General features: G+C 37.2%; 1 protein-coding gene across 1 annotated transcript in view; it reads left to right on the top strand.

Annotated features, from left to right (window-relative positions):
- ptpro (protein tyrosine phosphatase receptor type O) overlaps positions 1–13,355 on the top strand; it is a gene marked incomplete at its 5' end in the record, with an annotated part of 59,407 nt that overhangs the window by 35,977 nt on the left and 10,075 nt on the right. Inside the window, 2 exons of the mRNA XM_079236393.1 lie at positions 5,515–5,635; positions 6,899–6,967. Coding sequence (XP_079092519.1) covers positions 5,515–5,635; positions 6,899–6,967 — 190 coding nt within the window. The remainder of the gene's footprint in view (positions 1–5,514; positions 5,636–6,898; positions 6,968–13,355) is intronic.

Genomic DNA, 13,355 nt, shown 5'->3' with positions numbered 1-13,355 from the left:
ATGTTTCATATTGTTTCATCATGTTTCATCATGTTTCATCATGTTTCATATTGTTTCATCATGTTTCATCATGTTTCATATTGTTTCATCATGTTTCATATTGTTTCATCATGTTTCATCATGTTTCATATTGTTTCATCATGTTTCATATTGTTTCATCATGTTTCATATTGTTTCATCATGTTTCATATTGTTTCATCATGTTTCATCATGTTTCATATTGTTTCATCATGTTTCATCATGTTTCATCATGTTTCATATTGTTTCATCATGTTTCATATTGTTTCATCATGTTTCATATTGTTTCATCATGTTTCATATTGTTTCATCATGTTTCATCATGTTTCATATTGTTTCATCATGTTTCATATTGTTTCATCATGTTTCATATTGTTTCATCATGTTTCATATTGTTTCATCATGTTTCATCATGTTTCATATTGTTTCATCATGTTTCATATTGTTTCATCATGTTTCATCATGTTTCATATTGTTTCATCATGTTTCATCATGTTTCATCATGTTTCATCATGTTTCATATTGTTTCATCATGTTTCATCATGTTTCATCATGTTTCATATTGTTTCATCATGTTTCATCATGTTTCATCATGTTTCATCATGTTTCATATTGTTTCATCATGTTTCATCATGTTTCATCATGTTTCATCATGTTTCATATTGTTTCATCATGTTTCATCATGTTTCATATTGTTTCATCATGTTTCATCATGTTTCATAATGTTTCATCATGTTTCATCATGTTTCATATTGTTTCATCATGTTTCATATTGTTTCATCATGTTTCATCATGTTTCATATTGTTTCATCATGTTTCATATTGTTTCATCATGTTTCATATTGTTTCATCATGTTTCATATTGTTTCATCATGTTTCATATTGTTTCATCATGTTTCATATTGTTTCATCATGTTTCATATTGTTTCATCATGTTTCATATTGTTTCATCATGTTTCATATTGTTTCATCATGTTTCATATTGTTTCATCATGTTTCATATTGTTTCATCATGTTTCATAACGTTTCATAACGTTTCATATTGTTTCATCATGTTTCATCATGTTTCATCATGTTTCATATTGTTTCATATTGTTTCATCATGTTTCATATTGTTTCATCATGTTTCATCATGTTTCATATTGTTTCATCATGTTTCATATTGTTTCATCATGTTTCATCATGTTTCATATTGTTTCATCATGTTTCATATTGTTTCATCATGTTTCATCATGTTTCATATTGTTTCATCATGTTTCATCATGTTTCATCATGTTTCATATTGTTTCATCATGTTTCATATTGTTTCATCATGTTTCATATTGTTTCATCATGTTTCATATTGTTTCATAATGTTTCATCATGTTTCATCATGTTTCATATTGTTTCATCATGTTTCATCATGTTTCATCATGTTTCATATTGTTTCATCATGTTTCATATTGTTTCATCATGTTTCATCATGTTTCATATTGTTTCATCATGTTTCATCATGTTTCATATTGTTTCATCATGTTTCATATTGTTTCATCATGTTTCATATTGTTTCATCATGTTTCATATTGTTTCATAACGTTTCATATTGTTTCATCATGTTTCATAATGTTTCATATTGTTTTATCATGTTTCATATTGTTTCATAATGTTTCATCATGTTTCATATTGTTTCATAATGTTTCATCATGTTTCATATTGTTTCATAATGTTTCATCATGTTTCATTTTGTTTCATAATGTTTCATAACGTTTCATATTGTTTCATAACGTTTCATAACGTTTCATCATGTTTCATCATGTTTCATATTGTTTCATCATGTTTCATATTGTTTCATAACGTTTCATAACGTTTCATATTGTTTCATCATGTTTCATCATGTTTCATATTGTTTCATCATGTTTCATCATGTTTCATATTGTTTCATAACGTTTCATAACGTTTCATTTTGTTTCATCATGTTTCATATTGTTTCATAACGTTTCATAACGTTTCATATTGTTTCATCATGTTTCATATTGTTTCATAACGTTTCATAACGTTTCATCATGTTTCATCATGTTTCATATTGTTTCATCATGTTTCATAATGTTTCATATTGTTTCATCATGTTTCATCATGTTTCATATTGTTTCATAACGTTTCATCATGTTTCATCATGTTTCATAATGTTTCATATTGTTTTTATCATGTTTCATCATGTTTCATAATGTTTCATATTGTTTTATCTTGTTTCATCATGTTTCATAATGTTTCATATTGTTTCATAACGTTTCATAACGTTTCATATTGTTTCATCATGTTTCATATTGTTTCATAACGTTTCATAACGTTTCATATTGTTTCATCATGTTTCATATTGTTTCATAACGTTTCATAACGTTTCATCATGTTTCATCATGTTTCATATTGTTTCATCATGTTTCATAATGTTTCATATTGTTTCATCATGTTTCATTATGTTTCATAACGTTTCATAACGTTTCATAACGTTTCATCATGTTTCATCATGTTTCATAATGTTTCATATTGTTTTTATCATGTTTCATCATGTTTCATAATGTTTCATATTGTTTTATCATGTTTCATAACGTTTCATAACGTTTCATATTGTTTCATCATGTTTCATATTGTTTCATCATGTTTCATAACGTTTCATAACGTTTCATATTGTTTCATCATGTTTCATATTGTTTCATAACGTTTCATAACGTTTCATATTGTTTCATCATGTTTCATATTGTTTCATAACGTTTCATAACGTTTCATCATGTTTCATATTGTTTCATCATGTTTCATAATGTTTCATATTGTTTCATCATGTTTCATATTGTTTCATCATGTTTCATATTGTTTCATCATGTTTCATAATGTTTCATATTGTTTCATCATGTTTCATATCGTTTCATAATGTTTCATCATGTTTCATCATGTTTCATATTGTTTCATAATGTTTCATCATGTTTCATATTGTTTCATCATGTTTCATAATGTTTCATATTGTTTCATCATGTTTCATCATGTTTCATATTGTTTCATAACGTTTCATAACGTTTCATCATGTTTCATCATGTTTCATAATGTTTCATATTGTTTTATCATGTTTCATCATGTTTCATAATGTTTCATATTGTTTTATCTTGTTTCATCATGTTTCATAATGTTTCATATTGTTTTATCTTGTTTCATCATGTTTCATAATGTTTCATATTGTTTCATCATGTTTCATATTGTTTCATCATGTTTCATATTGTTTCATAACGTTTCATCATGTTTCATATTGTTTCATCATGTTTCATAACGTTTCATATTGTTTCATCATGTTTCATCATGTTTCATAACGTTTCATATTGTTTCATCACGTTTCATAATGTTTCATATTGTTTTATCATGTTTCATATTGTTTCATAATGTTTTATCATGTTTCATATTGTTTCATAATGTTTCATCATGTTTCATATTGTTTCATAATGTTTCATAACGTTTCATATTGTTTCATAACGTTTCATAACGTTTCATCATGTTTCATCATGTTTCATCATGTTTCATATTGTTTCATCATGTTTCATATTGTTTCATCATGTTTCATATTGTTTCATAACGTTTCATCATGTTTCATCATGTTTCATCATGTTTCATCATGTTTCATATTGTTTCATAACGTTTCATAACGTTTCATAACGTTTCATCATGTTTCATCATGTTTCATATTGTTTCATCATGTTTCATATTGTTTCATCATGTTTCATAATGTTTCATATTGTTTTATCATGTTTCATATTGTTTCATATTGTTTCATCATGTTTCATAATGTTTCATATTGTTTTATCATGTTTCATATTGTTTCATAATGTTTCATCATGTTTCATATTGTTTCATAATGTTTCATAACGTTTCATATTGTTTCATAACGTTTCATAACGTTTCATCATGTTTCATCATGTTTCATATTGTTTCATATTGTTTCATCATGTTTCATATTGTTTCATAGTGTTTCATCATGTTTCATATTGTTTCATCATGTTTCATATTGTTTCATCATGTTTTATCATGTTTCATATTGTTTCATAATGTTTCATCATGTTTCATATTGTTTCATCATGTTTCATAACGTTTCATATTGTTTCATCATGTTTCATAATGTTTCATATTGTTTTATCATGTTTCATATTGTTTCATAATGTTTTATCATGTTTCATATTGTTTCATAATGTTTCATATTGTTTCATAATGTTTCATAACGTTTCATAACGTTTCATCATGTTTCATCATGTTTCATCATGTTTCATATTGTTTCATCATGTTTCATATTGTTTCATCATGTTTCATAACGTTTCATCATGTTTCATATTGTTTCATCATGTTTCATATTGTTTCATCACGTTTCATATTGTTTCATCATGTTTCATCATGTTTCATATTGTTTCATCATGTTTCATATTGTTTCATCATGTTTCATATTGTTTCATCATGTTTCATAATGTTTCATATTGTTTTATCATGTTTCATATTGTTTCATAATGTTTCATCATGTTTCATAACGTTTCATCATGTTTCATCATGTTTCATCATGTTTCATATTGTTTCATATTGTTTCATCATGTTTCATCATGTTTCATAACGTTTCATCATGTTTCATATTGTTTCATCATGTTTCATCATGTTTCATATTGTTTCATATTGTTTCATCATGTTTCATCATGTTTCATAACGTTTCATCATGTTTCATCATGTTTCATCATGTTTCATATTGTTTCATATTGTTTCATCATGTTTCATCATGTTTCATAACGTTTCATCATGTTTCATATTGTTTCATCATGTTTCATCATGTTTCATCGTGTTTCATAACGTTTCATATTGTTTCATAACGTTTCATATTGTTTCATAATGTTTTATCATGTTTCATATTGTTTCATCATGTTTTATCATGTTTCATATTGTTTCATAATGTTTCATCATGTTTCATATTGTTTCATAATGTTTCATCATGTTTCATATTGTTTCATCATGTTTCATCATGTTTCATATTGTTTCATCATGTTTCATCATGTTTCATATTGTTTCACAATGTTTCATCATGTTTCATATTGTTTCATCATGTTTCATATTGTTTCATCATGTTTCATATTGTTTCATAATGTTTCATATTGTTTCATAATGTTTCATAACGTTTCATAATGTTTCATATTGTTTCATATTGTTTCATCATGTTTCATATTGTTTCATAATGTTTCATAACGTTTCATAACGTTTCATATTGTTTCATAATGTTTCATAACGTTTCATAATGTTTCATATTGTTTCATATTGTTTCATCATGTTTCATATTGTTTCATATTGTTTCATAACGTTTCATAACGTTTCATAACGTTTCATAATGTTTCATAACGTTTCATAATGTTTCATAACGTTTCATAATGTTTCATAACGTTTCATAATGTTTCATAATGTTTCATAACGTTTCATAATGTTTCATAATGTTTCATTTGGTCTCTGCAGCTAAAGAGATGAACCCGGGCGTGGCAGCGATCTCGGCTCTGTCCGTCCTCAGCATCCTGCTCACCTGCCTGCTGGTCCTGTTCCTGCTGATCCTCCGGAAGAAGCACCTGCAGATGACCAGGTACTCACACACCTTCATCATCACCTTCACCACCTTCATCTTCAACACCTTCATCACCTTCATCACCTTCATCACCTTCACCACCTTCATCTTCAACACCTTCATCACCTTCACCACCTTCATCTTCAACACCTTCTTCACCTTCATCACCTTCAACACCTTCATCACCTTCACCACCTTCATCTTCAACACCTTCTTCACCTTCATCACCTTCAACACCTTCATCACCTTCACCACCTTCATCTTCAACACCTTCTTCACCTTCATCACCTTCAACACCTTCATCACCTTCACCACCTTCATCTTCAACACCTTCTTCACCTTCATCACCTTCAACACCTTCATCACCTTCACCACCTTCTTCACCTTCATCACCTTCAACACCTTCATCACCTTCACCACCTTCATCTTCAACACCTTCTTCACCTTCATCACCTTCAACACCTTCATCACCTTCACCACCTTCATCTTCAACACCTTCTTCACCTTCATCACCTTCAACACCTTCATCACCTTCACCACCTTCTTCACCTTCATCACCTTCAACACCTTCATCACCTTCACCACCTTCATCTTCAACACCTTCTTCACCTTCATCACCTTCAACACCTTCATCACCTTCACCACCTTCATCATCAACACCTTCTTCACCTTCACCACGGTCAATACCTTCTTCACCTTCACCACCTTCTTCACCTTCATCACATTCAACACCTTCATCACCTTCAACACCTTCACCTACATCTCCTTCGTCACAATCGTGAATGTGTTTTATGGGGACTCAGAATGTGTTTTAAGGGGACTCAGAATGTGTTTTATGGGGACTCAGAATGTGTTTTAAGGGGACTCAGAATGTGTTTTATGGGGACTCAGAATGTGTTTTAAGGGGACTCAGGATGTGTTTTATGGGGACTCAGAATGTGTTTTAAGGGGACTCAGAATGTGTTTTATGGGGGACTCAGAATGTGTTTTATGGGGACTCAGAATGTGTTTTATGGGGACTCAGAATGTGTTTTAAGGGGACTCAGGATGTGTTTTATGGGGACTCAGAATGGGTTTTATGGGGACTCAGAATGTGTTTTAAGGGGACTCAGAATGGGTTTTATGGGGACTCAGAATGTGTTTTATGGTTTATAGTTTTCATCACATTCTATCAAACCGTAGTTCCGTTATTTTCCGCTCACTTCCTGTCTTTACTGACGACTCATCAGATACTTGTGACTTCCTCAAATTCTCGTGTTTTTTGGGTGTTTTCTGTTTCAGAGAATGCGGCGCAGAGACTTTCGTGAACTTTGCTTCGTTTGAAAGAGACGGGAAGCTTCCTTATAACTGGTAGGCTCCTCCTCTTCTTGGTAGGCCCCTCCTCCTTTTGTTTCACCTTCAAACCCCTGCAACGAGCTGAAACCACGTCTTTAAATCAGGACCCGATCAGAGGCATATTAGGGATCTGAACACGTCGCCACAGCATTTAGCCCGATGAGGATGAGGAGGATGAAGATTAAAGGGACAACAGGTTGTTTTTGGAGGTAAATTGTGATTCTGCAAAACAGCTGAAAGACTGAAGGCAGAAGCTTCCATCGGCTGTGATGAAGATGCTTTACCTCATAATGACCCTCATACATAACACATGAATAACGGTGATTAAATAATAACTTAATAATAACACTCTAACACACGTTACGTCTTTTATATCCCCATGATGTATCCCACACGATGTCCTAGAGACAAAACCTGTTTATCTGAATTCATTATTGTTAATTATTGGAAAAAACATTAAATCCTTCATTACCAATGCTCATAATAATACTAAGAAATATATTCATATCTTTCCACAAAACCTTTCATGAAACAAAAGAATCCAAAGTTGTCAAATGTTTAATATTAATTGTTAAATATTAAGTTAAATATTAAATGTTAAATATTACATTTTAAATATAACATTTTAAATGTTAAACGTTAAGTTAAATGTTGACTGTTAAGTTAAATGTTAAATATTAAATGTTAAACGTTACATTAAATGTTAAATGTTAAGTTAAATGTTCAATGTTAAGTTAAATGTTAAATATTAAATGTTAAACGTTAAGTTTAATGTTAAATGTTAAATGTTAAATATTAAATGTTAAACGTTAAGTTAAATTTTAAATGTTAAGTTAAATGTTAAATATGAAATGTTAAACGTTTAGTCAAATGTTAAATGATAAATGTTTAATATAAAAGTTAAATGTTTAATATTGAGTTAAACACTTAGTTAAATGTTTAATCTAAAATATTAGATATTAAATATAAAAATGTTAGATGATAAATATAACATATTCAATATTAAATATAAAAATATTAGATGTTAAATATAAAATATATAATCTAAAATATTAGATGTTGAGTATGAATATATATAAATAGACGCCTGTTGTCCTCCTTAGAGACTGTTGTCCTCTTTAGAGACTGTTGTCCTCCTTAGAGACTGTTGTCCTCCTTAGTGACTGTTGTCCTCCTTACAGACTGTTGTCCTCTTTAGAGACTGTTGTCCTCCTTAGTGACTGTTGTCCTCCTTAGAGACTGTTGTCCTCCTTAGAGACTGTTGTCCTCCTTAGAGACGCCTGTTGTCCTCCTTACAGACTGTTGTCCTCCTTAGAGACTGTTGTCCTCCTTAGTGACTGTTGTCCTCCTTAGTGACTGTTGTCCTCCTTACAGACTGTTGTCCTCCTTAGTGACTGTTGTCCTCCTTAGAGACTGTTGTCCTCCTTAGAGACCGTTGTCCTCCTTAGTGACTGTTGTCCTCTTTAGAGACTGTTGTCCTCCTTAGAGACTGTTGTCCTCCTTAGTGACTGTTGTCCTCTTTAGAGACTGTTGTCCTCCTTAGAGACTGTTGTCCTCCTTAGTGACTGTTGTCCTCCTTAAAGACTGTTGTCCTCCTTAGTGACTGTTGTCCTCCTTAGAGACTGTTGTCCTCCTTAGTGACTGTTGTCCTCCTTAGAGACTGTTGTCCTCCTTAGTGACTGTTGTCCTCCTTAGAGACTGTTTTCCTCCTTAGTGACTGTTGTCCTCCTTAGTGACTGTTGTCCTCCTTAGAGACTGTTGTCCTCCTTAGTGACTGTTGTCCTCCTTAGAGACTGTTGTCCTCCTTAGTGACTGTTGTCCTCCTTAGAGACTGTTGTCCTCCTTAGTGACTGTTGTCCTCCTTAGAGACTGTTGTCCTCCTTAGTGACTGTTGTCCTCCTTAGAGACTGTTGTCCTCCTTAGTGACTGTTGTCCTCCTTAGAGACTGTTGTCCTCCTTAGTGACTGTTGTCCTCCTTAGAGACTGTTGTCCTCCTTAGTGACTGTTGTCCTCCTTAGAGACTGTTGTCCTCCTTAGTGACTGTTGTCCTCCTTAGAGACTGTTGTCCTCCTTAGTGACTGTTGTCCTCCTTAGAGACTGTTTTCCTCCTTAGTGACTGTTGTCCTCCTTAGGGACTGTTGTCCTCCTTAGTGACTGTTGTCCTCCTTAGAGACTGTTGTCCTCCTTAGAGACCGTTGTCCTCCTTAGAGACCGTTGTCCTCCTTAGTGACTGTTGTCCTCCTTAGAGACGCCCGTTGTCCTCTTTAGAGACTGTTGTCCTCCTTAGTGACTGTTGTCCTCCTTAGTGACTGTTGTCCTCCTTAGTGACTGTTGTCCTCCTTAGAGACTGTTGTCCTCCTTAGTGACTGTTGTCCTCCTTAGTGACTGTTGTCCTCTTAGAGACTGTTGTCCTCCTTAGTGACTGTTGTCCTCCTTAGAGACTGTTGTCCTCCTTAGTGACTGTTGTCCTCCTTAGAGACGCCCGTTGTCCTCCTTAGAGACTGTTGTCCTCCTTAGAGACGTTGTCCTCCTTAGTGACTGTTGTCCTCCTTAGAGACTGTTGTCCTCCTTAGAGACGCCCGTTGTCCTCCTTAGAGACTGTTGTCCTCCTTAGAGACGTTATCCTCCTTAGTGACTGTTGTCCTCCTTAGTGACTGTTGTCCTCCTTAGAGACTGTTGTCCTCCTTAGTGACTGTTGTCCTCCTTAGAGACGCCCGTTGTCCTCCTTAGAGACGCCCGTTGTCCTCCTTAGAGACGCCCGTTGTCCTCCTTAGAGACCGTTGTCCTCCTTAGAGACCGTTGTCCTCCTTAGAGACTGTTGTCCTCCTTAGTCACCGTTGTCCTCCTTAGAGGCCGTTGTCCTCCTTAGTGACTGTTGTCCTCCTTAGAGACGCCGTTGTCCTCCTTAGAGACTGTTGTCCTCCTTAGTGACTGTTGTCCTCCTTAGAGACGCCCGTTGTCCTCCTTAGAGACGCCCGTTGTCCTCCTTAGAGACTGTTGTCCTCCTTAGTGTCTGTTGTCCTCCTTAGTGACTGTTGTCCTCCTTAGAGACTGTTGTCCTCCTTAGTGACTGTTGTCCTCCTTAGTGACTGTTGTCCTCCTTAGAGACTGTTGTCCTCCTTAGTGACTGTTGTCCTCCTTAGAGACTGTTGTCCTCCTTAGAAACGCCCGTTGTCCTCCTTAGAGACTGTTGTCCTCCTTAGAGACGCCCGTTGTCCTCCTTAGAGACTGTTGTCCTCCTTAGAGACGCCCGTTGTCCTCCTTAGAGACTGTTGTCCTCCTTAGAGACTGTTGTCCTCCTTAGAGACGTTGTCCTCCTTAGTGACTGTTGTCCTCCTTAGAGACGTTGTCCTCCTTAGTGACTGTTGTCCTCCTTAGAGACTGTTGTCCTCCTTAGTGACTGTTGTCCTCCTTAGAGACTGTTGTCCTCCTTAGAGACGTTGTCCTCCTTAGTGACTGTTGTCCTCCTTAGAGACTGTTGTCCTCCTTAGTGACTGTTGTCCTCCTTAGAGACGCCTGTTGTACTCCTTAGAGACGCCCGTTGTCCTCCTTAGAGACTGTTGTCCTCCTTAGAGACTGTTGTCCTCCTTAGTGACTGTTGTCCTCCTTAGAGACTGTTGTCCTCCTTAGAGACTGTTGTCCTCCTTAGTGACTGTTGTCCTCTTTAGAGACTGGTGTCCGCCTTAGAGACTGTTGTCCTCCTTAGAGACTGTTGTCCTCCTTAGAGACGCCCGTTGTCCTCCTTAGAGACTGTTGTCCTCCTTAGTGACTGTTGTCCTCCTTAGTGACTGTTGTCCTCCTTAGAGACGCCTGTTGTCCTCCTTAGAGACTGTTGTCCTCCTTAGAGACTGTTGTCCTCCTTAGAGACCGTTGTCCTCCTTAGAGACCGTTGTCCTCCTTAGAGACTGTTGTCCTCCTTAGTGACTGTTGTCCTCCTTAGAGACGCCCGTTGTCCTCCTTAGAGACTGTTGTCCTCCTTAGTGACTGTTGTCCTCCTTAGAGACCGTTGTCCTCCTTAGTGACTGTTGTCCTCCTTAGTGACTGTTGTCCTCCTTAGAGACGCCCGTTGTCCTCCTTAGAGACTGTTGTCCTCCTTAGTGACTGTTGTCCTCCTTAGTGACTATTGTCCTCCTTAGAGACGCCCGTTGTCCTCCTTAGAGACTGTTGTCCTCCTTAGAGACTGTTGTCCTCCTTAGAGACCAATGTCCTCCTTAGTGACTGTTGTCCTCCTTAGTGACTGTTGTCCTCCTTAGTGACTGTTGTCCTCCTTAGAGACGCCCGTTGTCCTCCTTAGAGACTGTTGTCCTCCTTAGAGACCCTTGTCCTCCTTAGAGACCGTTGTCCTCCTTAGAGACTGTTGTCCTCCTTAGTGACTGTTGTCCTCCTTAGTGACTGTTGTCCTCCTTAGAGACGCCCGTTGTCCTCCTTAGAGACTGTTGTCCTCCTTAGAGACTGTTGTCCTCCTTAGAGACTGTTGTCCTCCTTAGAGACTGTTGTCCTCCTTAGTGACTGTTGTCCTCCTTAGAGACTGTTGTCCTCCTTAGTGACTGTTGTCCTCCTTAGAGACGCCCGTTGTCCTCCTTAGAGACTGTTGTCCTCCTTAGAGACGTTGTCCTCCTTAGTGACTGTTGTCCTCCTTAGAGACTGTTGTCCTCCTTAGTGACTGTTGTCCTCCTTAGAGACGTTGTCCTCCTTAGTGACTGTTGTCCTCCTTAGAGACTGTTGTCCTCCTTAGTGACTGTTGTCCTCCTTAGTGACTGTTGTCCTCCTTAGAGACATTGTCCTCCTTAGTGACTGTTGTCCTCCTTAGAGACGCCCGTTGTCCTCCTTAGAGACTGTTGTCCTCCTTAGTGACTGTTGTCCTCCTTAGAGACCGTTGTCCTCCTTAGTGACTGTTGTCCTCCTTAGTGACTGTTGTCCTCCTTAGAGACGCCCGTTGTCCTCCTTAGAGACTGTTGTCCTCCTTAGTGACTGTTGTCCTCCTTAGTGACTGTTGTCCTCCTTAGAGACTGTTGTCCTCCTTAGTGACTGTTGTCCTCCTTAGAGACGCCCGTTGTCCTCCTTAGAGACTGTTGTCCTCCTTAGAGACTGTTGTCCTCCTTAGAGACCGTTGTCCTCCTTAGTGACTGTTGTCCTCCTTAGTGACTGTTGTCCTCCTTAGAGACGCCCGTTGTCCTCCTTAGAGACTGTTGTCCTCCTTAGTGACTGTTGTCCTCCTTAGAGACCGTTGTCCTCCTTAGTGACTGTTGTCCTCCTTAGTGACTGTTGTCCTCCTTAGAGACGCCCGTTGTCCTCCTTAGAGACTGTTGTCCTCCTTAGTGACTGTTGTCCTCCTTAGTGACTGTTGTCCTCCTTAGAGACTGTTGTCCTCCTTAGTGACTGTTGTCCTCCTTAGAGACGCCCGTTGTCCTCCTTAGAGACTGTTGTCCTCCTTAGAGACTGTTGTCCTCCTTAGAGACCGTTGTCCTCCTTAGTGACTGTTGTCCTCCTTAGTGACTGTTGTCCTCCTTAGAGACGCCCGTTGTCCTCCTTAGAGACTGTTGTCCTCCTTAGAGACCGTTGTCCTCCTTAGAGACCGTTGTCCTCCTTAGAGACTGTTGTCCTCCTTAGTGACTGTTGTCCTCCTTAGTGACTGTTGTCCTCCTTAGAGACGCCCGTTGTCCTCCTTAGAGACTGTTGTCCTCCTTAGTGACTGTTGTCCTCCTTAGAGACTGTTGTCCTCCTTAGTGACTGTTGTCCTCCTTAGAGACTGTTGTCCTCCTTAGAGACTGTTGTCCTTCTTAGTGACTGTTGTCCTCCTGAGAGACTGTTGTCCTCCTTAGTGACTGTTGTCCTCCTTAGAGACGCCCGTTGTCCTCCTTAGAGACTGTTGTCCTCCTTAGAGACGTTGTCCTCCTTAGTGACTGTTGTCCTCCTTAGAGACTGTTGTCCTCCTTAGTGACTGTTGTCCTCCTTAGAGACGTTGTCCTCCTTAGTGACTGTTGTCCTCCTTAGAGACTGTTGTCCTCCTTAGTGACTGTTGTCCTCCTTAGTGACTGTTGTCCTCCTTAGAGACGTTGTCCTCCTTAGTGACTGTTGTCCTCCTTAGAGACTGTTGTCCTCCTTAGTGACTGTTGTCCTCCTTAGAGACGTTGTCCTCCTTAGAGACTGTTGTCCTCCTTAGAGACGCCCGTTGTCCTCCTTAGAGACTGTTGTCCTCCTTAGAGACGTTGTCCTCCTTATTGACTGTTGTCCTCCTTAGTGACTGTTGTCCTCCTTAGTGACTGTTGTCCTCCTTAGAGACGCCCGTTGTCCTCCTTAGAAACGCCCGTTGTCCTCCTTAGTGACTGTTGTCCTCCTTAGAGACTGTTGTCCTCCTTAGTGACTGTTGTCCTCCTTAGAGACGCCCGTTGTCCTCCTTAGA

This window comes from Taurulus bubalis (assembly GCF_910589615.1).
Source record: "Taurulus bubalis genome assembly, chromosome: 20".
Classification (NCBI taxonomy): domain Eukaryota; kingdom Metazoa; phylum Chordata; class Actinopteri; order Perciformes; family Cottidae; genus Taurulus; species Taurulus bubalis.
The sequence above is the reverse complement of the archived record's forward strand: the minus strand, read 5'-3'. Positions and strand labels throughout refer to the sequence as shown.